The 25,228-nt window shown below is 38.9% G+C and overlaps 1 protein-coding gene across 2 annotated transcripts in view; it reads right to left on the bottom strand.

The window, feature by feature from the left end:
• The window catches only part of iqsec3a (IQ motif and Sec7 domain ArfGEF 3a), a 129,998-nt gene that overhangs the window by 6,116 nt on the left and 98,654 nt on the right, over positions 1 to 25,228 (bottom strand). For both annotated transcript variants that reach the window (XM_085139087.1, XM_085139088.1), the window contains exons 7-13: positions 21,831 to 21,997; positions 18,095 to 18,234; positions 13,660 to 13,785; positions 11,696 to 11,795; positions 11,113 to 11,271; positions 7,101 to 7,193; positions 3,869 to 3,912 (exon numbers count right to left, since the gene is read on the bottom strand). In XM_085139087.1, the coding sequence (XP_084995213.1) occupies positions 3,869 to 3,912; positions 7,101 to 7,193; positions 11,113 to 11,271; positions 11,696 to 11,795; positions 13,660 to 13,785; positions 18,095 to 18,234; positions 21,831 to 21,997 (829 nt within the window). The remainder of the gene's footprint in view (positions 1 to 3,868; positions 3,913 to 7,100; positions 7,194 to 11,112; positions 11,272 to 11,695; positions 11,796 to 13,659; positions 13,786 to 18,094; positions 18,235 to 21,830; positions 21,998 to 25,228) is intronic.

A 25,228-nucleotide genomic window follows, 5' to 3' on the forward strand; every position in this document is an offset into this window, starting at 1 on the left:
TGAGCAGAGTGACAACCACAGACGTCCACAGGCAACAATCAATTAGAATGCAAACCTCCAGATGTCCCATTTGTTTCAGCACTCTGATTTCTATAGGCAGTTTCCCTCAGCTTTCCCCCCCTTTATCTCTCTTCCTTTACTATCTTTTTTATGCAGCCTACTTACAGAATTGTTTAGCATCTCAGATTTTCAGAGATGTGTATCTCTGAAAACATATGGCAAGAAATTCAAGGAACTGAGCACAATCTGAAATGCATACTGTGTACGGTGGACATAATTAATGCAAAAAGTACCCCGATGGTGTACTCATATAAATCTAACATTTGAGCGTGGAAGTAGGGTGGACTGCTAGACGAGTCTTCAGTGATAGTTCTCCAGGGGTCTTAAAGCACATTGAAAGCTCTTATTTGGATGTTGGCTCCCTTTTGTTTTGTTCTGTGTCAAGATGATCCCACACTGCTTCAACAATGTTAAGGTTCAGGCAGTGGGGAGACCAATCCATGACTAAGAGTTCCATCGTGTGATTTTTCAATCAGATATGCTTTAAATGCATTGGCTGTGTTTGGGATGACTGTCATACTGAAGCTATATATGAAAATGAAGCTATATGCCAATGAGGCACATTTCAGAAGGTATTGCATGCTGAATCAAAATTTGGAGATCCCCAACACCACTAGCTGAAATGCAGCCCCAGACCATTAAAAAACCTCCAGCATATTTCACATGCAGAAAGTCACTGTTATGTCTGTCTCCTAACCTAGGTACATAGTAACTGGACTGGCGCTGCTTTGTACAACTTGCCTCATTCACACCAGCACTTTTTTCTACACATGTGCTTTCTGTCTTACAGTTACACAATTCTGTCAGGTCTTTGGTTGACCTTTTTCTCAAATATTTTTTCTGGACATGCTACAGTATATCCCACATTTTTGGCAAAAAGTACTTTGGGAATCACTGCAAAACTTTATTTTATTGCTCTCCAGGGGATAAAAGGCATGTGATACGATTTTAATTTTTTCATGGATTCAGCTAAAGAACAAAGAACAAATTATGCTTTGACAGGCTACAAAGTGCCTAAAGATACCATTTAAAATTGTTTTTTTGCAGAATTGTCTCTTATATGCAGACACAACACTGAGTTAGGTTTCTGCTTGGAAGCAAAATATAAAGAAATAAGGTATAACTCAAGACTTTTATCACAGTACATAGTCTCCTACATGGAAGTGTATAATAGTGTATATTAAGAATTTGGGACTTTTTACATTTATTAACCACAGCACAACTATCTACATATGCTTCCAGTTTTAATGTGTTGATCAGAAAATATTTTACCACCAAACCTCTTCAGAATGCTGGCTGTGTGAATATAATAGTCTTTGAAGTTGAAGTATCTTAAGGTTAGAAAGGTTTTACAGTAGTGTTCGTCCCTTCTTTTAAAGCAGCTGGTGTGACTCTTGTGCGAAAGAACTCCATTAACATTTTCTCCTTTTGAATGTGCCAAGAGTCACTTCTCCTTGATGACTTACCATACAGTATCAGTGAGCTCTAAATCACTTCAGATAAAGAGTGAAGGATTTAAATGACTTTCTTGTGCCTTTCAAAAGTTTTTTTTTTCTCAGTAAAAAAAATAGATTTGTTCAACAGATGGTCCAAATTAGTCAAAAATCACAAAAAGCTCATTAGTTTAAGCCCAAAAGGATGCCTTTGCATGTATCTGTACTAAGCACACATTTGTCTTTGGGCTCTAAAGCCATTATTTTGCAGCAGGTGTAATTAGAGATTTGGATTTTTACATCTGGTTCTTCTACACTCAACAAGTCCAGCAGCTTGGCGCAAAAGCGACAAGAGGTGGCAAAAAGTCTTATAGAGTAACAAATCCAAATTTAAAAATTTTGGCTCAGATCAACATCAGTAGCCCTGCGTCAGACTGGTAATCTGTTCAGGGTATACCCTGCTTCTCACTCTATGCATCATACAAAGACCTGCATATAAAAGCACACAATGTAACACTATCAGACATAGGTCCTCTCAGACCTCAACATTACTGAAGTAGTGGGGGATCATCTTGACAGAAAATAGAGCATAAGCCAGCCAAAATCCAAAGAAGAGTTCTGAATATCCTTCAAGAAGCTTGGAGAACTATTCCTGAAGACTACTTAAAGAAATTACAACAAAGCTTACCAAAATAAACGTGTTCACCCAAAAAATTGACTTTCAAGCACGTTAGACGTGCACAAACTTTTTGACTTATATATTAGATTTCCATTTATTTTTGCACATGTTTAAATGAATCTTCACACCTATTTGCCATGTTCCTTGCAAAATATGAAGAAATAAAGGGTGGCTCAAGACCTGTGCAAATAAATTCATTTTTTTCTCGAAATCTTTAAGGCTCTGACAAAAACAGGATTATTTTTACAGCCATTTTGTAACAACACAGTCGGCTTGTTGTCACTGCTCTGAGGCAGATAGTAACATTAGAATCTCATCACCTTATCAAATTTAAGATTAAAAGCTTGCCGCAGGATTTGGTATCCTTAGATTTCTGCCTCTAGTATAAAGAGGCTTTTTTGGAGTGGACCCTCCTGGTTTTTGAGATAAATGTGTTTGGACAGCTAGTGGCTCCCCACCAGCCCCTGACATTTAGGCTACTGTAGGCTGGATGGCAGAGAGCAAGATGGCTGGTGAAGGTAGTTCAGACCACCATGAAGATTGACCTGGGGTAGAACTGACCTGAGGCACACAAATGAAAAAAAAATGGAACGAGAATAACCTGAAGCCAACCCCGTGCAAAGAAATGATGAAAAAAAAAAATATTGTTGGGATTGGAGTATGTCCAAATTTACTACAGCTAAAATCTTAGTCTTATAATTTGATTTGCACTCTAATTTTTTCTTGCTAGTTTGTTGAATGGCTTTTGTATCACAAGCACTCTGGAATCTATAACGCCAATGATGTGACTGCACATGTTTTCAAATTAAAGCTGATAATAGTTCATTATTATGACTATGAAGCATCTGATAGAACGTATGAATTATATTTGCTTGAGCCAGCACCTGAGCAAAAGACATACAGTGTAACATATTACCAGTGGCTGTGTGGAATTAAACAGCCACTGAATGTCAAATTGACCCAGTATATTTGACTTTTCAATCCAGAGCCACAAAATAGAGAGGCTAATAAAGGTCACCTGATGCTTCAAGGATACACATACTGTGTAGTTCCATTTCCTATGTTTCTTGCACAAAATGTTCACACGAGAGGTCCCCCTCCCCCCAGACGTCTGGCAAAAGGGTGGGGAGGTGACCATTGCAGGTCAAATGAGCGTTAAAATTATCCGCCTGCATGCTGCTGTGTTAATTAAGGTCTCAATGCTGCATGCGGGTACACACACAGTAAGTGCATTTCACACATGTCCTCAGCTTTCCCCAGCCTTTTTTTTTTTTCGTTTTCTTGAAAGGCCCCAAAGGAGTCACAATTTCTGCCTGAGCTTGCGAAACTAATTACAACCTATTTCTTTTTTGGCTTCCAGATAATATTTAAGCCTGATGTGTTTTCAGCGTGAGGACAACCTGCTCTGACCGCTGTGAGTGTATTAATTCTCCCGAGCCATCATATTTAAGTTTTAAACGACAAAGGAGTCCTTTTATCTAATATTTTGTTTGATTGGGTTACCTCACATGCCCGCTGCACGTTACCCAGCAGCACTCGTTCTCTCACGCACTCTTCACCCACACTTGCTTGACGCCTCTAATCTTAAAGATACTCCTGAGTTTATCTTGTCCTACCTTGATACTGCCACTGCAAATACTCTCACTGCACTCACTTACCTGTTGTTTGGGACATAAGCCTATTATTAGGCACTTACCTCTACTGCATTGTGTCCACTTCTGTCATCTATCTCCTGGTGTCCTGCAGGGGGGAAAACAGAAGGGAAAAAGGGACAAAGGTGGTGGCAAAATCACTCTTTTTTTTTCCAAGACAAAGATAAGGAATTGTAGACTTGCTTGAAGCAAGCATGCAATCAATCATTCCGCAGAAGAACTTCTAGAAGCAAGTGAAAATTCAGTAAACCCCTCTCTAAAAAGCAAATGTACAATCAAAGCTTAGCATCAGTGACTTTTCATGGCAGGCTCTTGAAATTTTAAGGAATGGCATAAACAGCATATTTTAAGGATGTTTGCTACTGTAGAGGTAGTCTATAAACACCATTAACTTTACATCAATTGTAGTTATAGTCCGTGATGCTGCTACATCAGAATTTATTCATGTAACTGACCTCTTTTTATTGGAGTTGGGGAAGTTACCCTCCACAAAAAGCCAAAACTATCACTTATCCTCTCTTGCAAAATAGGAAAAATGTTAACAAAGTATAAATTTAACCTGTTACAAGTAATGCTAACCCTCCAAGTCATTACTGTGTTAAAATGAAACAGTCTGATCTCCTGTGTCTTCATCATAATGCCATGCATGCAATTAGTTAGCCTCACACATTAAGAAAATGCTACTGATGTCAAGCTCTCTTATGAGGACAAATGACATAAACACAAGATACCAGTAATAAAAATCATTCACCTAGAAATACCATCACACTCATAACTGCATTCATGCAACTTTAAAGCTTTACTAATGGAACAAATGTGTCTATCTTCAAGCTTGGATGCAGCATAGTACAAGAATGCTAAGGAAGGAAGGAAACAAGTGCTCCAGTTCAGAATGAGTGTAAGGAACTTCCGGAGATAATGTCTCCTGTGTTTTGGTGTTGCAGTTATTGAATTTGAACTCAAAGATGTGAAATATCCTATGGCTTGCAGTTATTGGGATGGCTATAGAACACAGGCTGTCCCTCTCTCCCTTCTGTGTACCTATGATTCAAACACACTCACAGAGCCTCACATACTGAACTGCTGTCCGGAAGCCACCTCGTAACCTCATTCAGAAGAGTGCCCAATAAAACAGCGTTTATTAATATATGTCTTTAGCATCAGCATTTTGGGAGAAGCATGAATAGACGATAAGAAGATTTTGGTTATACAACCTTATGTGTTCGTGACAAATAAAAGTTTATTTTTAAAATTACTTTAAAATGAATGCAAAACTTTTACATGGTTTTAGGCTACTTTTAGGATCTACTGCTGGATCTAGTAACAGCATAGTCGTACCTGGGTCAGTTACCCAGTGTTTTTGTGTTATTAAAAGGCTTTGATTTCATTAGTTTCATTCTAGTCTCTTGTTTTCTGTTTCTGTGCTCTGTGTTCCTTGTTCCCTGCGTCTCCTCAGTCAGTGTCAAGTCTGTGTCTTTGTGGATATCTCTTGTTTCCCGTTTTACTTTGATAGTCTTGTGTCCCGTGTTCAGTGTTCTGAGTTTTGCTTTCCCTGTCTTATTATGTCTGATTAGTCCCAGCTGTATTTCCACCTGTTGCCCATCCTCTCGTCATCCTGCCTGTGTATTTTAGTCCTCAGTCTTCCGCTTGTTGCCGTGTTGTACCATGCCATTTGCTGTGCGAGTTTCTTTGTGTTTCCGGTTTCCATTGCTCTAAGTTCATTGTTCCTAGTTTTCCAGTGTTTCAGTTCTTAGTTCCTGGTTTAGTTTAATTTGTCTTGAGTTTATCTTTCGAGTGTCTGCACAGTGCAATACAGCTGCTTCTTTAAGTTTACCCTTCTATTTGGGTCCTTATCCTGTCCGTTACAGCATCAAACCGTGACAAGTGGCAACAACCTTAACAGATACACTCACTAGCCACTTTATTAGATACACCTTGCTAGTTCCGTGGCACAGATTCAGCAGGGGCTGGAAACTTTGGTCCATATTGACATAATAGCATCACACAGTTGTTGCAGATTTGTTGGCTGCACATGCATGATGAGATTTTCATTGGAAAAGCGACCTATTTTTTGATCTCTGGTGAATGTAGAGCCCATAGAGTGCAAATGTTAAAGAAACCAGTTTGAGATGATTTGACCTCTTTGACGTGGCTGTTATATGCTGGACGGTGGTCATAAAGAAATGATAAAGCAACGATACCAATGTATATGTGGTGGTTAAACCATGTTCAATTTCTAGTAAGGAGCCAACTGAAAAGAGCCACACAACTACACCTCCACCAGCCTGAACCATTAATGCAAGGCAGGATTGAGCTATGCTTTCATGTTTATGTCAAACTGTGACCCTACCATTGAATGTCGGGGTCTTTGGCTTCTGTAGCCCATTTACTTCAAGGTTTGACATGTTGTACAATCAGATATATTCCTCCTTATTCTGGACTTTCTCTGCTGAACTCTGGCATCAACAAGGTATTTTAATCCAGAGAACTGGTTGTATGGGAAAATCCCAGCAGATCAACAGTTTGTAAAAGACCAGGCCGTTTAGTACCTAACACCTTCAGAGTCCCCTAAATCACATTCCTTCACCATTTTAATGTTTGGTTTGAACTTCACCAGGTCATCTTGACCATTGAGTTGAGTTGCTGCCATGTGATTGGCTGATTAGATAATTGTGCTAGCAAGGAGTTGATCAGATATATCTAATGAAGAGGCTATTGAGTGTAATTCATAATATGGTGTAGAAAGTATTGTGAGTACTATGAATATTTCATTCTTTATCGATCAAGGGGGGAAAAAAAGCCCTATTACACAAAAAAATCGAATTTGAATTCTCATTTATTGAGCTTGTATTCATTAAGTGTAGATCTAAGACCCTTTCACCTGGTTCTCTTTTTAAAATGAGAGAGTTTCATAACAACTAGTAAGCTGTGAAAGAGAGAAGTAGAACTGAGAAGCCCAGTTTAGTTTACTTGAGAAAGACATTGTTTGAAAGACTATACCCCATTTCATGTGACTTTGGAGGACTAGTAGCTACACCTGAAACTAGGCGAGGCTTAGCTAAAGGTGATTTTTGCGCATTTACAGTCTATACAAGCATTGTACACATCTTAAATTACACAGTGTTCTTGATGTTACATGCTACAGGTAGTGCCTAGTTTTTGAAGATATGATCAAGTTCATAAAAACAGCAGCAGGTAAACAAATTAACAGCGCAGTTAGTGTCTCTCCAGTGGGATTCAATAAGCAACAGTATGCACACACACATACACACACACCTGATGGGGAGCCCTGTTTACCGCGAAGCTCTAGCTGTGTGCCGTTGTTCTTTACCGAGTGTGTCTTGGCTCCCTGCTGCTTTTCCAGCTCCCCTGCAGAGAGCAGAAAACAAAAATGATCATCCTCATAATCACCATGACAGAGAGAGAAAGGAAGTTGATAGATTGGTGGATGATGATGGGTAAGAGCAACAAAATTAACCAGGAACATTTCATCCTTCAAAAGCGAGCACACACACACACACTCATGCACATTTCTCCTGTTGCCTCTCCCACCCACTCTCTTCTCCATTCTCAACACACACTTCTTCATCTCGCTAATTAAACTTCACACTTGATGGTAATTGCATGTCATTTCCAATCATCATGACTAAATGTTGTTTTGTTTCCAACACAACACTGCATTCTAATTTTGATGCTGAGCCACAAAACTGCCAGGTGAGGCTTTGAGGGTGCGGTACAACATGTCTGCATTCTGAGACTAAGAGATAAACGGAAAGGGGGGGGGGGGGGGGGGAAAGTGAGCTCAAGTTCCATCGATAGAAAACTAAAAATATAAATAACAGTCTTTATTTTCATTGTACTGAATCAGTAATTTACTTGGATGTTTCTTGTAAAGTCACATGTGCAATACAACATCTACCATGACTGATGAAAAATCCAACAATAAAACGAGTGCTTGGTTTGAAATGTAGTTGTACTTTCAATAAAATTATTATAGTGGCTATAATTATGGTTTTTTCCATTACTAAACATTATTAAAACACTATGGCTCATTACCAAAGCATTATGATTTTAATATGCACTTTTCCGTATTAAAGAGGGAAACTGTCCATAATGTAAAGTTGGATTAACACGCAGGACTATTCCCTGTTATTAATGTCAGTGATTTGTGTAACTTTAGTTAAACCCTGGAAAGACCCGTCTCAGTGTTGACTGTACAGCAGTTGGACCAACCAAACTTAAGCTCAGCTGTTTTAGGCGAATGCATGCCTGGCATAACAACATCTTAACAGTGCCTAGCAGCATGCATTGAGAAGACACTATAGTTAACAATCTCTGACTGTCTTTAATAATAATTTGCTGTTAGCCAAACAGCTGTTAATAGTTTTGCTGCTTTTGCCAATCTGCTTTGACGGGGGTGTTGTGCATTCAGAAATGCTCTTTTGCATACTTTGGTTGTAACAAGTTACTGTTGCCTCTCCTCTGACCTCTGTCATCTTCACCACATCTGCATGTATTAAGTTGCCACTTGTTTGGCTTGATATATATCTGTGTACCTAAGATGTACCGAAGGTGGCTGGTGAGTATAAGTAAGAAAAAGCTAAAACTAAAAAAAAAAAAAGAAGAAGAAATTTTGAGTATGCTAATGTACCTGCTGCCATTTGAGTTGTCAGCAGTTAATGGGATGTAACAGGAGGATGATTTATGATGAACCATCAGATAATAAGAATTTTTTTTTCTGGACGTTGCAAAAGTATTGGGAGCTTAATGTAAGTACCTCTAGCTAGATAAAGAGACAGTGAAAAGATATCAGGGACATTTTATTTTTAAAGGCCACAGCAGTAGGCATAAATTGAGCTACTCAGGGAGCCTCAGGATAATGAATTATATATAAAAACTGTCATGTTTTATAAGCCTTGAAAGTCAGCTTTAATATTTTTTAAGGTTTTATTTTGACAGTCAAGTATAATTTGGCTAAAATTATTGGAAAGGTAAAAAAAACATGCAGAGTATGAATCGGACTATTGGAAAAGTGTTCAAATGTCATTTTTATTATGAAGTGGATTTCATTTTGAAAGTCCACAACATGTAAATTCATTTTGTTTATAGAATAGTGGTCATAACAGGAACCACTAATGCAGCCGCTACCTTTTATTATCCCAGTTAAACAGTTTTAATATGTGTAAGCTTGTATTTTGAAGAATACCTTCTGATTAGTCTTCTTTTAAGAATGAAACAAAGTGTAGACCGTGTGTATCCATCACCAAGTCTGTTTGAAAGCGACAACTAAAAACATCTGATGAAACGCCAGTTTAATATTTGAACTTTTGTTTTGAAAGTCCTGAAAATCCAGTGGTATTTACAAGCCCTGATAAGCAGTTTTTCATTTGAAAGTCTAGCAAAATTCCTGTAAAACCTGTCAGTCAACAAGACTTTGAATAAAATTGATCTTACAGTGAACGACAGTTGTGCTGAATTGCATCAAAGCGTCAATAAAAACCGGACACACCGATCCCCACTGGATCAGCCATGATGAGTTTTAAATTGAGAGAAAGGGTGACACCAGTCACCAGTTGCTATGGTGACTAAAGCTTGTAAAAGAACAGGAGGTGTGAGCCTGCTGTCCAAACAACTGAGAGAAACATTGGAAGTGGGTCTCGAAGAAAAGTTACAAGTGATATTGGAAGAATTGATTCATCACGAGTGCCAGAGACTTCCCAAGTATAAAATACAAAAGTTTCACATTTGTATTGTGAAATTCCAAAACCTGTTTTATATTTATTGGCTATAAGCAAGGTGGTGGGAAAAGGCTGGGCTTTAATGGCATTTGTGAAAGTAAGTATTTTCTAGGCGATATCTCTACACTGTTCTGTTTTAAATCTAATTCTTTATGAAACTTAAATTGCTCCTGTGGAAAGAAATCCAAAGCCTTGTAATCCAAAAAAACTTTGAATTATGAATATGGAAATCTATATGACAAATTGTTATCAAAAGCCAGAGCCCACTATTCTCACTGGAGCTGTGGATCTTGGTATAACTTTTGTGGGAGGTTCTCAAAGCTGAAGGATGTCAAAATTTTAGTTGGAATAATAATAGCAATAATAAGAGAAGAAGATAAAATCTGACAGCTAATTAATAGTGAGCTTTAATGCCACTCAATAAGAATAATAATGAGAAGAAGAAGAAGCAGCAAAAATCTGAAGAATAATAAGCCTGCATGCTTAATGCCGTTGCACTGGCACGCTCAGTCAGTGTAACTATTAGCTCGGGCTTAAAATTCTGTGTACAGTAATTTGGTTTAAACTGTGGCGAAACTAAGAAATTCTGTGGTGGCAAAGAATTACGACAATATTTAATTTACCTTTATTAAAAACAGCAGCGAGAGAGGAAAGAAATTCAAAGAGGGAAACTCGAAACAGAAGTGAGCTTGCCGCAGGCCTGTTTACTAATCTGCTGACAAAATCAAGCTCCTTGGAGGAAAAAGATGGGAAGTTTGTCTGTTCAGGTGACAGCTCTTTCTTTTTTTCAAAATGTTTATCTATCACCACCTGAGAAAAAAGTTTGCCTTTGCAAATATAATAAATGTGTCCCAACATGCACTCTCTTATGTTTTAGCACAAGTTATTCCAGCCTTTACACAGCTCCAAGAGAAAAATAATTTCCTTCTGTCAACACCTGCCTATCTCCGTATGTTGTTGCCTGCTCCCCCCCTGGCTGCAGGGCCTCCCGCTCTATCGAGGGTAAGGCAACTGCATCAAAACCCAGCAGGGATCCTCTCTTTGAAGCCCACTGGCAGGAGCTAGGCTGCGGACACACTTAGGTTGTCCATGTGTTGCAGTGACTCATTGTCTAGAGAATTTCAGGCGCGCACAAGTCCGAGCAAGTCAGATGCCTGGCTGCTTTGAGGAGCCCTGACCTATTTTCACCTCCGTATCATTGCCCCCCTGCAGTGTGCTTGAGCTGCAGTGCATCAGAAGGCTTTTTTTTCTTTCAAAACTCAGTCTGAAACCATACAAATGGGACACAGACAAGTAGTTTGCGCATAATACCAAAAAGAAAAATGAAAAAAAAAGGTATATTGATTCTCACATCTAAGAAGATCTCTAACACCCCAAGATATGAGATTATTGATTTGGTGCAAAATGTAATAGCATCTGACCCTGAGGAATAGACACAAAGTTGACGATTATACTCAAACGCTCAACATCATTCCAAGTAAAAACAACAATTATATAACTGTACTATGACCACTGATTGAGTGATATGGACAATTTAGAAAGATTCTCACACTCGATGCGTATCTGTTCCATCTCCGTCACTTCTGCGATTGATTCCTTTAGGTCTTCCACAAACTTGAGCAGCTCCTCGGCACTTTGAGCACAGAAGTTTAATACCTGCTTCTTGTCTGATCCGAATGGCGAGAGGATGGTGATTCCATGGGGGTAGTCTGTGGAGTACATTAAACTGTTGAGTGAAAAGCATATCTAAACTACTTTCCTGGGTGTCTTAGTTACAAGTGTGATCATAAAAAGACTTCTAAAGGTCACTCTGAGCTGCAAACTTGGGCTTGCTTGCAAAAATGTCATGCAGCATGTATTGAATGGGACTGGGAGAATGACATTTCCAGAAATTGAAATGCAAGATTGGTATAAAACTGATACTAGTTTGATGCTGTCAGAAAAAAAATAAAAAGACTATTGTGCTTAAAATAAGCCCTTTAAGATAAAGCAACAAATTATACAGTCCTTGTTCACTTTGAATTTCGACAGATATTTTTTTCTCTGTGCAAGCTTGGAAATGGTAGGTTTTAGCAATGACTTAAGGAGATATCAAGAGGGGATTTTTTTTTTCATACCAGCATTGTGACTTACATTCATTTTCAAAAAGGTGAAACTGCATGCCAAGTAGTCCCATGGCTTTGCAGAAAGTGTAGGCCGCGGAGCTCTTCTTCTTTGGACAAAGCTTCAAGATCTGTAGAAGTAAACAACACCATGAGCCTTGTAGTAAAATGTTTGAATGACAGAACTGCCTATTTAATTCCTTGTTCCATGTTCTGAACACTTCCAAAAATCTTGCCAGAGATTTCCATTTCGCATAACAACATCAAAGGCAGTTGCGAAAGAACAAACTATTTGAGCATTTAAAAACATCTGTCACAGGCTGGGTCTCTGACCCAGCATTTTGTGTTTTATTTTGTAATTTTTGGAAGCTTTCATGTTAGTTTGGTTATAAGTTTGTGTTGTTCTTATTTAGGGGTCAGTGGAGGTTTAGGTTAGTGATTGTTTATCATCTGTCTCGTTGGTTTCTGTGTTTGGTTCCTTGTCTAGTCTGTCATGTGTGTTAGGCCTGTTAAGCTTGTGTTGTCGTGTCTAAGTCTGCATGTTTTCTGTTTTATTTTGAAAAGGGTCTTGTGTTCTGTGGTCATGTGGTTAGTTTTACTCTTTCCTGTGCATCATTATGTTTATCCAAGTCAGCTGTTTCCTCATGTGTCTCCACTTCCCCTGATCGCCTCGTGTGTATTTAAGTCCTCTGTTTTCTGAATGTCATTGTCAGGTCGTCTGTTATCCCCACCATTGTCTTAGTCATTGTCATTGTTATAGTCTTAGTCATAGAACTTCATAGTGTTTGTTTCTTAGTGTTTTTTAGTTTGCTTAGGGTTCCATGTTTAACTCCTGCTATCATCCAAATAAAGGATTGCTTTCTGTTTAAACCTGCAACTCCTCGTCCACATCTGCTTTTGGGTCCTGTTTCAAAAAACACACCGGCGCACCCCGCCGTGACAACATCGAGAGCGGATAGTCAATACTAATGTGCACTACAACCTTCCAACTGTTTCAGATTGCGCGCCAGTGCTTATATCAGGATATATCGTAGCTGTTATGGAGCTCCTTTTTTTTTTTTCCACTGAATGACCTTCCAGATAGAGAAAGATGAGGCTTATCAGTTTTCCAGCACTACTGTGAGGCATAATTTACCAGGAAAGGCGTATTAAACCAATACATCACATTGGCACTTTAAACACTTCTTGACATTTTCAAGCTGCTGTAACAGGGGCCAAATTCAAAGAGAAGTCCCCTTTACTTTCATCCCGTAGTGAAAAATTTTCAAAGACAATTTCTGTCCCGCTTTCAAAGCTGTCACGAGAAAACATCCTTGCGAAATATATCGCTCCACTAACTTTTAGTGCCAAATGAACAGAATTGCACTGTGATGTTGGACAATAGCTACTTTAGTCTTTTACTTCAAATTGGAGTTTTAACAACCTCTCCTGCAGGTCCCAATTACTTTTATGCCTCCAAAGAAAGTGAAGTAATATGGCTATGCTGCTTTTTGCCTTTCCTGTATGTTGCGGCATTTGACATAATTATGAGGTTAGTTAAATACATTGGATAGATAACTCCTATGCGCCTCTTAATGAGAACATTATGTCCAACATTTAAGCCTTTGATAATTCCCACATCTATATAACTTTGGATCAAATGAGCAGCTAATCTGTGCTGTCCTCAAGTGAAATGAAACTATATTACCATCCTTTAAAGCAGCTCTGCAGAAGACAGATCTTTGATTATTATTATTTGCTTACTATAATTAAAAGAAATGCCTGGAGACGCCAGTGTTATGAAATAACATAAAAAAGACAAGCACTGCGAAAAGCTGGACCCAAAGTAAGAATTGTTGGACTGCAGCTGTCATAACTAAATAAGCAACTTCAAAGTCTGATTGTGTGCAGAAGAAGGAAAAAGAAACTCTCAGGATAAAAACACGAGTATTTTTATACTGAATATCTCATAATGATTGTCAATTTAATAAAGTGTAAGGCTTTTCGTCTACTTACCACAAGGAGATCATTGAAGAGGAAGACTTCTCTCTGGTGTGCTGCTTGTTTTTGGGCCTTGTTGACGTCTGTCACCTCAAAAAGTCGACTACAGCACACTAGTCTTCTATGAGGGACGGAGAGAACCTGAATATGATCACAAAGGGAGACCCAGCCATCAAAAATCATATTACAGACATTGATGGGATGCTTTAAAATAATTCAAAAATCCAGAAAAAGAGAAGCTGGAAGACCTAAATCAAAATTTCCTCCCAAAGCTAGGAGATACAAGACTGGTGCAGTAGAAAAAACTCCATTAAGCACAAAATGAGACAACTTAGCGTGACATGGACACTTATTTCTTAGTCTTAAAAGTACTTTAAAATGGTAATTTCTAGCAACAGCTAAGAGAGAGAATGGTTATAAAGCTTAAGAACAAAATCTGTGCCCTCTTGAGGAGAACATTTCCATAAATCCAGGTTTACATTTTAGGATTCTTTACTTAGGTTTGGTCTGTCTGATGTTCGGCGTTCCCTCTTGGCAAAGACAAATCCCAGCTTAATATAACAATAAAATAAAACACCAAAAGCAAATATATTTTGTATGTTTTCTTATCTAGCACATATCTTTGCAATGCATTGTTTGTGAGAGCGAGCTGTTGGCGTCTTTGGACCAGTCCAAACAAAACTGCTTTTTATTGCTAGTGGGATTATAATAGGTTTCTTAAAAATAAAAGATGAAGAAGACAAGAGGAAGATTCACTTTCTGTGTTCCAAATGTCATATTTCGAGTGTTTGTGTTCCTACAGTGATGGTTGTTCTGCTCGATTCTAGTAGCTGTGGTAGTCATCAAAGAGGGATGTTTTGCCACAGGCTGCTTGTACAAAAAGAAAAAAAAAGAAAAATATGAGTTGTTGCCAAATCCTGTTAGTTTTATTTCTGCAATGTACTTCTTGTTGTTTAGTTACTGGATCCTACATAAGGCTATTAGCATGCCTCTATTAGCATAGAGGGCAGGTGTTTTGTTTTTTATTCAGAAAATGCTGCTTTTGTCTGAAAACGTTTGGCATCTCCTCTTCAACTAAGGTGCTTTTTCAAGTTTAAGCAGATTACACTGCAACCCCCGCCCCCCCCCCCCCCCCCAAAAAAAAACAAACAAAAAAAAACAAAAACCCAAAACAAAACAGACTGCCTTCGGAGGACTGATCCAATCATGTTGTCACCCTTTCACACACACTTGTCTCTGCCTTGTCTGGTCCAGCTTTCTGTGTTCTGCAAAACTCCAAAAAGCAGCAGAGTAGATGTGGAGTTGATCCCTCTTCAGGGTAAAACACAAATATACACAGCCCCTGTGCAATTTTCCCTGTGTGCATTTCAAAGTTTCCTTCCCTCTGCTCTGAGAGAATAATTTGCAATGCATGGAGTACACACACATAGCCTCTGTCTCCTTTTCTCCTGCTCTCTCATCACTGCAGGGTATACCGAATCGAGCCCAGCCTTCCACAGCCAGGATGCTTTCTCATTATACTAATGTCAGAAACATGTAAAGACATCATTAGCCTGAAATGCCTCCTGCTCATTAAAAAAAAAGAAAGTATTATTAAGAAACAGCTTGAAAAGAGATGCCAATATATTTATAGGCAAATGATTGACTTCAAATAAAATAAAATAAAATAAAATAAAAACAAATATAAAAAAAATATTCACATGTTTAGATATAAAGCTACCTCATCTCATTCATCAAAGGCTGTAATACAGCTTTCATCAAATCATCAATTATTTACTAGTTAATACAAGAAAATTCATCATATTTGTGTGCCACTTTTAGAGTAATAGTAGATAAGGCGTTTAGAATTCAGAGTACAGAGACTGTTGGCAGGGTTATTATTTCAATAGAAGAAACTTAATTTAAGACTCGTTCTTTTTATAGCAGACGGCCGCCATTGGCAGCAACAGTCACTTCCTATCACAACAATCCATCATTGTTTTGGCTTTGACAGCACCCCCTCTGTCATCCTATGGCTACTCATCGATCACTAAGAGACACTTAAAGGCGTAAGCCGGAATTAAAAGGTGGAGGGAATACTTTCAAAGTCAATGTCATTTGGAAGCAACTGCTATAATTGGTGTTGAATTTAAAATTAATTAAAACATGAAGACTCACTCATTTCCTTTTGTGACATGGATGCACCAAGAAAGTTGGACCTTTTTTTTATCAGGACATAATCAAAACAAATGTGTAAGCACATCTATAAAACCAGAGCATTGGCAGTTTGCTGGTCTGGAGCATTCAGGTGTGTTTTAACATGCCAAGGAAGAAAGTTAAAAAAGTTCTCAAAGAAACAAGTGTTGCTGTCCATCAATCTGGGAAGGATTATAAGGCCATTTTCATGCAAATTGAAGTCCATCATTCTACAGTGAGAAAGATTATTCACAAGTGGAAAACATTCAAGACAGCGTTTAATGTTCCCAGAGTTGGACATCCTAAAAAAATTCATCCATGACCAAAGGTCAGACCATGCAATGCTCAGAGAAACTGCAAAAAAGCCAAGAGCTGCAGGCTTCAGTTAGCATGTTAAATGTTAAAGTTTAGGGCAAAACAATTCGAAAAAGAGAGAACAAGTATATCTTATATTGAAGGGCTACCTTTTCTCTCTAAAGAGAACATGGCAGCATGGCTTTAGTTTGCAGAGATGCATTTAAACAAACCACAAGACCTCCAGAACCGTGCCCTTTAACATCCTGCATCACAGAAAAACCTGTAATAGACAGTACATTGTGTCTTCAAAATGTGAAACGGACACACATGCAGAAGTTGCATAACTGCATGCAGAAGTTGCATTACCAACAGGGGGAGATAATAAAGGCAAAAAACATATGCAGTGCCTTCCAGGGTCCTCGGTGATCAGAAACAATTTAACTAAGTGGCTAATATATATATATATATATATATATATATATATACACACATGTAAATTTCTTAATAATGTCTGTTTAAATGCTTTCTTCTGATTATTTTCATGTTGGCTTGAAATTAAATATCTGCTTTTACTACAGCTTACTGCAACTTCTGCATTTGTGTCCTTTTAACAATTCAATAAAAAGTGTATAATGGACACGGTGGATCAGCATGATATCTGGTTGCCTTTAAACATACAACACCAAAGTGGAGATGTTTGGCCATAATGCACATCACCATGACTGGTGAAAACTAAACACAGAATATCAGCACAAACACCTCAAACCAACTGAGCACTCTCTTTATTATAGATCATTTTCAGACCTGGTGAAGACATTTTTTATTTTATTTTATACTTATATGCATAAAGAATTGAAAAAGGGTGTACTTTATTTTTGCCATGACTGTACTAATGCAACATGGTAACATTGAGCAGGTCAAATCTTTACAACTCCTCACAGTAGCATGCTAACTTTTGCTAATACAAGTGATTACAAAGCAGAGCTTGGGAACTACATCTGCAGGTTTTTAGTCTGCCACCCTTTTTGACTGGACAGCAGCTCCAGAAATATGTCTGATAAATTTCATGAGGCATGCTACAATATTTCAGTTGGGACTAAACCGCTAAACCCAAACTGCTAGCATGCCCAATGCTATGTCGAGACTTCACTTTGAATAAACTGAACCTGAATTCAATTTTGAAGGAATATCTCAAGTTAACTCTAGTATTTGGGTGCAATGTTTGAAGTGTTGAATAACCAAGCATACATGAGGAAAAAACTGTCTGTCTTGTCTACATTTCATTCAAAAATAAGACAGGGAGGCCTTCAGCTTTGATCGGATTCAAACAGAAGTCTCTTTATTGTTGCAGCTTTTTAAAAAAAAAAAACTTCCAGTATTACGAGCCAGCACAGACAGTACATTCCTATATGAATCAGTGTAATTTGTCAGTTATAAAGCTACAGACTGCATTTCTGTCTGCCAAGTCTACTGTCTTCAGACTTGTTCAGTCTGAAACAGACAAAACTGTACCAAGTGTCTCTGAAGTTGATTTTTAACTAAAGAACCTCCAGAGTTATGTTCAAATACATATTTCAGTTCATGTGCAATGAGGTTGCATTAAAGTCTTTTAACCTTAAACTGTTAAAAAATGAGTCTAATGATAGCGGTGGTTAATGATGTATCTAGCTCGCGTAATGACCTGAGGTAATGATTGAGCTGCTGATGAGACATTTAATGACTAATAAATGTGCTCTGTTAAAGCCACTAAGGCTAGGTGATAGTGATAAGAGCTTGACTAATGAGCGAGTGACTTGGCATGGAGTTAACAAGTGTGTCTGTCTGTGTGCGTACGCAGTCATATACACATTTGGCAATCAGCTCAGTGACTACATTATGTGTCATTTTTGTGTAAAGTCACTCATCTTTGAGTGAATTAATCCAACTAAAAAAACAGAATCTATAGCAAGCGTTCTCAAATATATTAGTGTGTCCTTACTGTTTTCATGCCTACGATGGACTGCTCAACCTTGGAAACGTAGGTGACGTGGTCTTCGTTGGAGCGCAGCTCTCTCTGTTGTATTCTTTCATAGATTCCCACCACCATGTCTCTGGGGATATCTGCTCCATCATCCACACCTAAGACAGGAAGAGGCTGATTACTCATAAATACACACACGCTTTACAACACGGTTGCTTTACAGGATATTGCTTTTTTTTTAACAGTGACAGATGAACAAAAAGTGTGTCTATGCTGGCATAAATATAAATAGCAAAAAATGCAACTACTTTGTGTGCATGCTACATTTCTTTGTTCTGCCTCTTCATTTGATTTGTGCAAAAATTGGAAAAATGAATAGCGCTTCCTCGCTCTGTCCCCTCATGTGTCCTTCTGTCGCTTTCTTTTTTCCTTTCTCTGTCTCCATTAAGTAATGACAGGAAGCCCCGTGAAAGGAGGTTAATTGGCAAGCGAAAGGTTAAGACCCAGCCTCATCTCTTGGAAGATTTTCTGTCTGGAACACAGTGCAGTTCAAGGCCGTGACATTTTGGAGCAGGTAAAGCTGCATGTCATTAGGCTGAAAGGTTGCCCTCGAGATGCTCCCCATTATATCGATACAGCTGCACCGCACTGTGTGGTACATTGAACCTTCAATGGGGCAGGATGTGTTTGGAGAAAATGAAGCTGCCACAAGTGACGGCGGTGTCAGTGAGGCACCCGGGGACACCGCTGAGACATCACTGCACATTATGGAGTCAGGGGGAGAGAAAGAGATGACCAGAGGGAAAAGTGAGTAAACTGTCACATTAATAAGCAGCATTTTTTTTGCTGTTGATTGTCTCGTGTTTTCTCTTTTTCTTTGCCACTTTTTAGGACTTTAAATAGTGTTTTTAGCCTTGCTAGCAGCAACCACTTTGAGCCAATCCAGAGTAGCTCAACAACAATTAAATTGATTGACATGATATTATGTGTACTTTTTTTAATAGTATTTTTTTTAAACGCACTTTAAAAAATAAAGCCAAGGTGGAAGTAGCTTAGACCTGCTTTCTATGCAAAGGCTACCAGATGGTGATAGTTATGACAGTGAAATTACTTTTGGTCATATAGATGTCTGTGGGAAAACAGCTATCTGACTTGATCACTATATGATCATCATGACACATAAACCCAGCATTAAAGTGTTTAAATGCTGAGTTTATGTGTCACGATGATCAAAAAATGTAATTCTGTTCTGTAAATCTTGGTCACACTATGTTTTAAAATGGAAGGTTTTCTGTGGTATAAAACCACATGTTCAATGGCTAACGACTTGTCAGACTTCTTACGGTTTATCATCATCATGAAGATGTCAGCATTCTGTTAACACAGCCTTAGAGAGGTGCAAGTATGTAGACTCATACCCGACCCAGACTCCAGGAGTACAGGACAGGAAGTTATTAGTGTTTTTCTGCAAGAGAAAGCAATGCACCACTTTGTAAATAGAGACCGTAGGACAACAACAAACGCTAAATGATTCGGAATGACAAAATACTTTGGTTAATGTGGTTAACAGGGTTTGAACATTCTTCAACGAGAACTGAAGGTGAGATTTTCAGTGTTAATCATCTCTGTCAATAGAAATGTGCTAGCTAACCTCAAGGGCTAGAGGGTTTACAGTTGCTTAGCAACTGTAAACACCATAAGCTGATCCAGACAAACCAGTACACATTAGAGGCACTTGTCGTTTTGTGGCCACTATTTCAAAAAGCCTCTCATTTCTTTCTTTCTCTCCTTTCTTTGTGAAGAGTGCTCACATAATCATAATTTTAATCACCCAGAATTAAATATCAGATATGTCATAGATGAGTCAGTGAACAGTTTAGGAGGCTTAAATGAGTGATTCTTATATCAGATATCCTGGGACGAACATCAGTACTGACCACAGTCCTGAACTAAATTTCTCTCCAGAAATTCCTTTAGTCCAAGTCTCATGTTTCCCTTGTAACTCTTTATCTTGTTTTTTGCTCATCATCCTCAAGCTTAAATCTGGCTTTTCATGAGGTGTACTGATTAATGCCAGCCCTCTACAAGAACTTAGGAAGGGAAATGCATGTGCTCTGAAAATACGAGACCATCCACCAAAAAAAAGAGAAACCAGAAAAGAATCCAATAACTAAGATGTTACAGTTTTTCCGTGAGTTGAGTCACTAGATTAATTAGGCTGGTGTATATTGTGTTGCCCTATTGTGGAATGCTTTAACACTGACAGTCCGTTTTAATTGAGATAATGAATGTTCTATAGTTCTTCATTACTATTGGTTTCTGGTCCATAATTGCTTTTCACCTTAGCCAATTAGCTGAGTGAACTGCATGTTTTCTTCCATCAATATGTTTGACAGACACAGTGGAAGAGAAAAGAGGAGGAACATAATATAAACAAGTAAAGACAGATGAATAAACAGACAGCGTAATACTGTGACTGAAATCAAAACAAAACAGAAGAATGGATAGGGAGACAAAGAAAAAAAATGAGCAGAAGACAAATAGAGCGGCCAAGAGAGAGTGGCGTATCTTAATTTGCATGAGATGTTGAAATTGATTTTCCAACTTAATTTAATTGTGAGGAACAGTCTGGATGAATCTATTAAAGTTGTTCTGCATCGACCTCGGCAATCTCTGATTGATTGCACAGAGTGAGAGCAAAACTATGACGCTCATGTCTCTTTGTCAGCGCTTGCCGAATGAGCATCTGTCTGCATACTGGAGACGAGATTTACAGGTGCTTTCTGTCGGTGCCGCTCTGAGTGACTGTGTAAAGCGAATCAGGCAGGAAGAGAAATGTAACCTAATCTTTATCCCCTGAATTTATGCAGGGAGGTTTGATTGAAACTGTTGGACACTCAGTTCTTCTGAGTCATGTGGGATTGGCTCCACAACAGGAATCTGTACCAGAAGTTACTGGTGAGGCAGAAGATTTAGCAGCTTTCTCATCTAGAGAAATACAAACTTTGTGTAAAAAAAATCTCCTTCTGACTGTTTTAATTTTAGGCCGCATGTAACTCAACTTATGGGATGTTGCTTGTCTCTTTCAATGCCCTTGGTCTATAGGCTATATTATATAATGCATAATGCAACAGAGCATAGATTATAGATTATTGTTCTAGATCTGCACACCCTGCTTGTGCTGCATTAGACACCCTTTTATCTTTGGAACTGCCTTAATTGTTCATGGCATTGATTCAACAAGGTGATGGAAACATTTCTCAAGCAACTGCTGCACGTATGGAGGATTAAATCTGCCACATTCAAAGCAGAAATAAAAAATATGATATAAAAGAATAATAAAATAGTCAAAGTATAAGATGGCAAATTAAAGAAGATTAAAACAAAAGCAACATACACAGTATATTCATAAACTGTACTAATGACATAAAGCTAAAAAGAAAACCAGTGCTTTTTAGTCAACTTTCTTTTTGTGGCCATTATCCTGAAGTCTGAAGGAAATTCTTCCTTGTTCCTCCTTGCAAAGACATCAGGTTGGACACAGAAAGCTGAGTATTAGATTTACAACGAGGCCACACTGTCAACTATACAACTCAAAAACCACCATTCCTCTTCTCAAGCGACCTAAAACATTCACCTACCGGCTTGAGCTGATTATGTCAGGTAATTAATGTCATTATAACTCCCTTAATGCTCATCTTCAGATGCAAGCTGTGCCGTAATGCGACCTCAACGTGACCTTGATGTCCCTTACCTCGTAAATTCCTTATGAAGTCCTCCAACAGCATCTTCCGGTCGGGCTTAATATTCGGGCTGTACATGTCGGTGTTGAGCAGAATGATGGCAAAGGCCAGGATGAAGATGGTGTCTGGATTGTGAAATTGCTGCACCACATCCGGGTTACACATGCAGTACCGCTGACTGTGGGTGTAAAGGAAAAGGAAAAAACAGGGACAGAAAACAGTAAAACATGTTTTATGTAAGATAATATAGAATGGGAGTAAAATGAATAAAGTTGGGGGTAAGGATGGTTTATCCATGTAGGAATGACAGAGGGTGGGGCAGGAAATAGGACATATATAAATATACACAGGAGACACTTTTTAAAACACTGCATGCTATTAAAATTACAACATTAGCATAAGAGTGTCACACTGAAATGACAGTTATGGCTTTAATTTTGCCGGTGGCTTCACATGATGCTGTAAGCTGCCCCTCAGCACCAGTGCGTTGGTGAGGTTGTGTGAGCTCTGCTAAAACTCATTTCTCCCACTGGAATGAATACTTATATGGGTCATGCATCACACTAGAAACTGAGGGTGATGTTGCTGACAAAAACAAAGGATTTGACCTTCTTTTTAAGTGTTTCATCCTCTCTGTTACTTGCACTAAGCACCCCAAAATCCTGAAAAAGTCAAGTCCTATTCTGCAGTTAATCACTGTCTGACGTTTGCGGGCTTAGTTGGATGAATTTTTTGCAGGTTATCATTGTGCAGAAGAGAAAATACTTGAATACTGAAATGTGAAATCCCTTACCTAGGCACCTTTTCTTCAAGCAAAGGCTCAGTTTGATTTACTTTCCTAAGTATAAGAAGTGTTGTGCTGGAGTGTAGATTTGTAGATGCCTACTAGATGCCTGGTAGGTGTTTGCATACATTATATGTCTTCCTAGAAGCCTAGAAGGTGGTGTGGTGCAAGAATAACTTTATGGTTAGGTGATGAATAATAGAAAAGAACATCCAACATGTATATGGAAGTCATATATAGATTAAAAAAGAAGGTGTGTGTGGACCTTGTGGGCTTTCTGTTGAAATATCTATATATCTATATATCTATATATATGTACAGTAACCATGAATTAATCAGCCCTGCTAGAGAGCATTTTTAAGTAAAGATCAGGGGTTAAAGAGCACAGAAAAGGTTGGGAGCAGCATTCTGGTACTTCTGATTAATAAATAAATACATAACAAATCCAAGTGCGTACATTTTCCTTGTGCTGCTTCCTGAGGTTTCTTTCAGGTGATGTCATTGAGACACATCAGTAAATGTCACCCTGCGGCTTTGCCCCTGCACTCAGACATGTTTCTGCACTCTCCTCCAGTCCCTATTGTGAATACAAGCATACAGTAAACGGCACTGTACTGTTACTGGGACACGTTACTTATCGTCTGCATATGTAAACAGAGTTTACTGCGCATACCAGCTAGCTCCTGTGTTCACTGAGATATTCAACATCTCTTTATCTCAGTCGGTGATCCCCACATGCTTCAAAGAGTCCATCATTGTTCCTGTCCCAAAGAAACTCCACCCTGCTTCTCTCAATGACTATCGCCCTGTAGCCCTCACCTCAGTAGTGATGAAGTGCTTTGAACGCCTGGTCAGAGACTTCATCATTTCTTCACTACCAGACACACTGGACCCACTACAGTTCGCTTACCGTCCAAATCGTTCCACAGACGATGCCATCTCTCATCTCCTCCACACATCACTCACTCACTTGGACACTAGAAGGGGGAATTATGTTAAAATGCTCTTCATAGACTACAGCTCTGCATTTAATACCATAATTCCCTCCACACTCACCACCAAGCTGGAGCATCTGGGACTCAGCTCATCTATGTGTCAGTGGATCTCCAACTTCCTAACTGGCAGACCACAGGCAGTAAGGATGGGCGGACATGTCTCAGCCTCCACCACTCTCAGCACTGGAGCCCCCCAGGGGTGTGTTCTGAGCCCTCTGCTGTACTCCTTGTACACATATGACTGTGTGGCCACTACCAGCTCCACCACCATCATCAAGTTTGCTGACGACACCGTCGTAGTGGGTCTGATCTCTGACAACAACGAGATGCCCTACCTGAAGGAGATTAGGAATCTGGAGAACTGGTGCCAGAGGAACAACCTCCTTCTAAACGTCAGTAAGACAAAGGAGATGATAGTGGACTTCAGCACTAAGCAGGAGAGGAACTACCAGACCCCTGTCATCAACGAGTGCCCAGTGGAGAGAGTGGACAGCTTCAAATACCTCGGAGTTCACATCACGCAGGACCTGTCATGGTCCTGTCACATCAACACCGTGGTGAAAAAGGCCCGTCAGCGTCTCTACCACCTCAGACGCTTGAGAGACTTCCGACTGCCCCCCAAGGTGCTCAGGAACTTTTACTCCTGCACCATAGAGAGCATCCTGACGGGAAACATCTTAACCTGGTTCGGGAACAGCACCATGCAGGACAGACGAGCTCTACAGAGGGTTGTGCGATCAGCTGAGCGCACCATCCGCTCAGAGCTCCCTGACCTGCACTCAATCTACAGCAGGCGGTGCTGGACCAAGGCCAGGAAGATCGTGAAGGACCTCAGCCATCCCAACAACGGACTGTTCTCTCTGCTGAGGTCAGGAAAGCGATTCCGCTCCCTGAAGACCAACACAGAGAGACTGAGGAGGAGCTTCTTCCCGCAGGCGATACAGTCTCTCAATCACACCACCAAACAGTACTGACCCACACATATAGTTCTTACACACACACTGGACATTCTGGACATTGTTTTCACTTCATCACTTAAACCACTTTAAGCATATTTGCACTGCACAAGACACTAAATAATGTGGATTGCACAACACTGGACATTATATTCCTCATTTCCAGTTAATTCTTGTACAGCTGCTGTTATTGTGTGTATATATATATTTATATTTATATTTCTTCATACATTCTTATATATTTCTATACTGTGTATTTTGTTGTACAGTTATTTTATTTTCAACTTTAATTTATATATTTTATCTTATTCTTTCCCAGTTAAATTTACCCTTCATTCTAATTTGTGTTGTACAGTTATCTCATTCTTAACTTAATTTTTATATTTTATTTTATTCCTTCCTGGTTAAATTTACCCTTTTTAATTTTCATATTTATTTCCTATCTTATTCATAGCCTTTTCTTTTTTTTCTTTAGGTCAAGAGCAGTTGTCTAAGCATTTCACTGCATATCGTACTGTGTATGACTGTGTATGTGACAAATAAAAAAAATTTGAATTTGAATTTGAGTTGCTTTTTGTCAAGTGCTACGTCTTTTTAAATGCAACAATGCATTCAGTCTCAACACACGTCACCAAAAAGTTAGGAAGTTGTTCAAATTCTAAATGAAAACAGAA

This window comes from Neolamprologus multifasciatus, chromosome 17, assembly GCF_963576455.1.
Source record: "Neolamprologus multifasciatus chromosome 17, fNeoMul1.2, whole genome shotgun sequence".
Lineage (NCBI taxonomy): Eukaryota > Metazoa > Chordata > Actinopteri > Cichliformes > Cichlidae > Neolamprologus > Neolamprologus multifasciatus.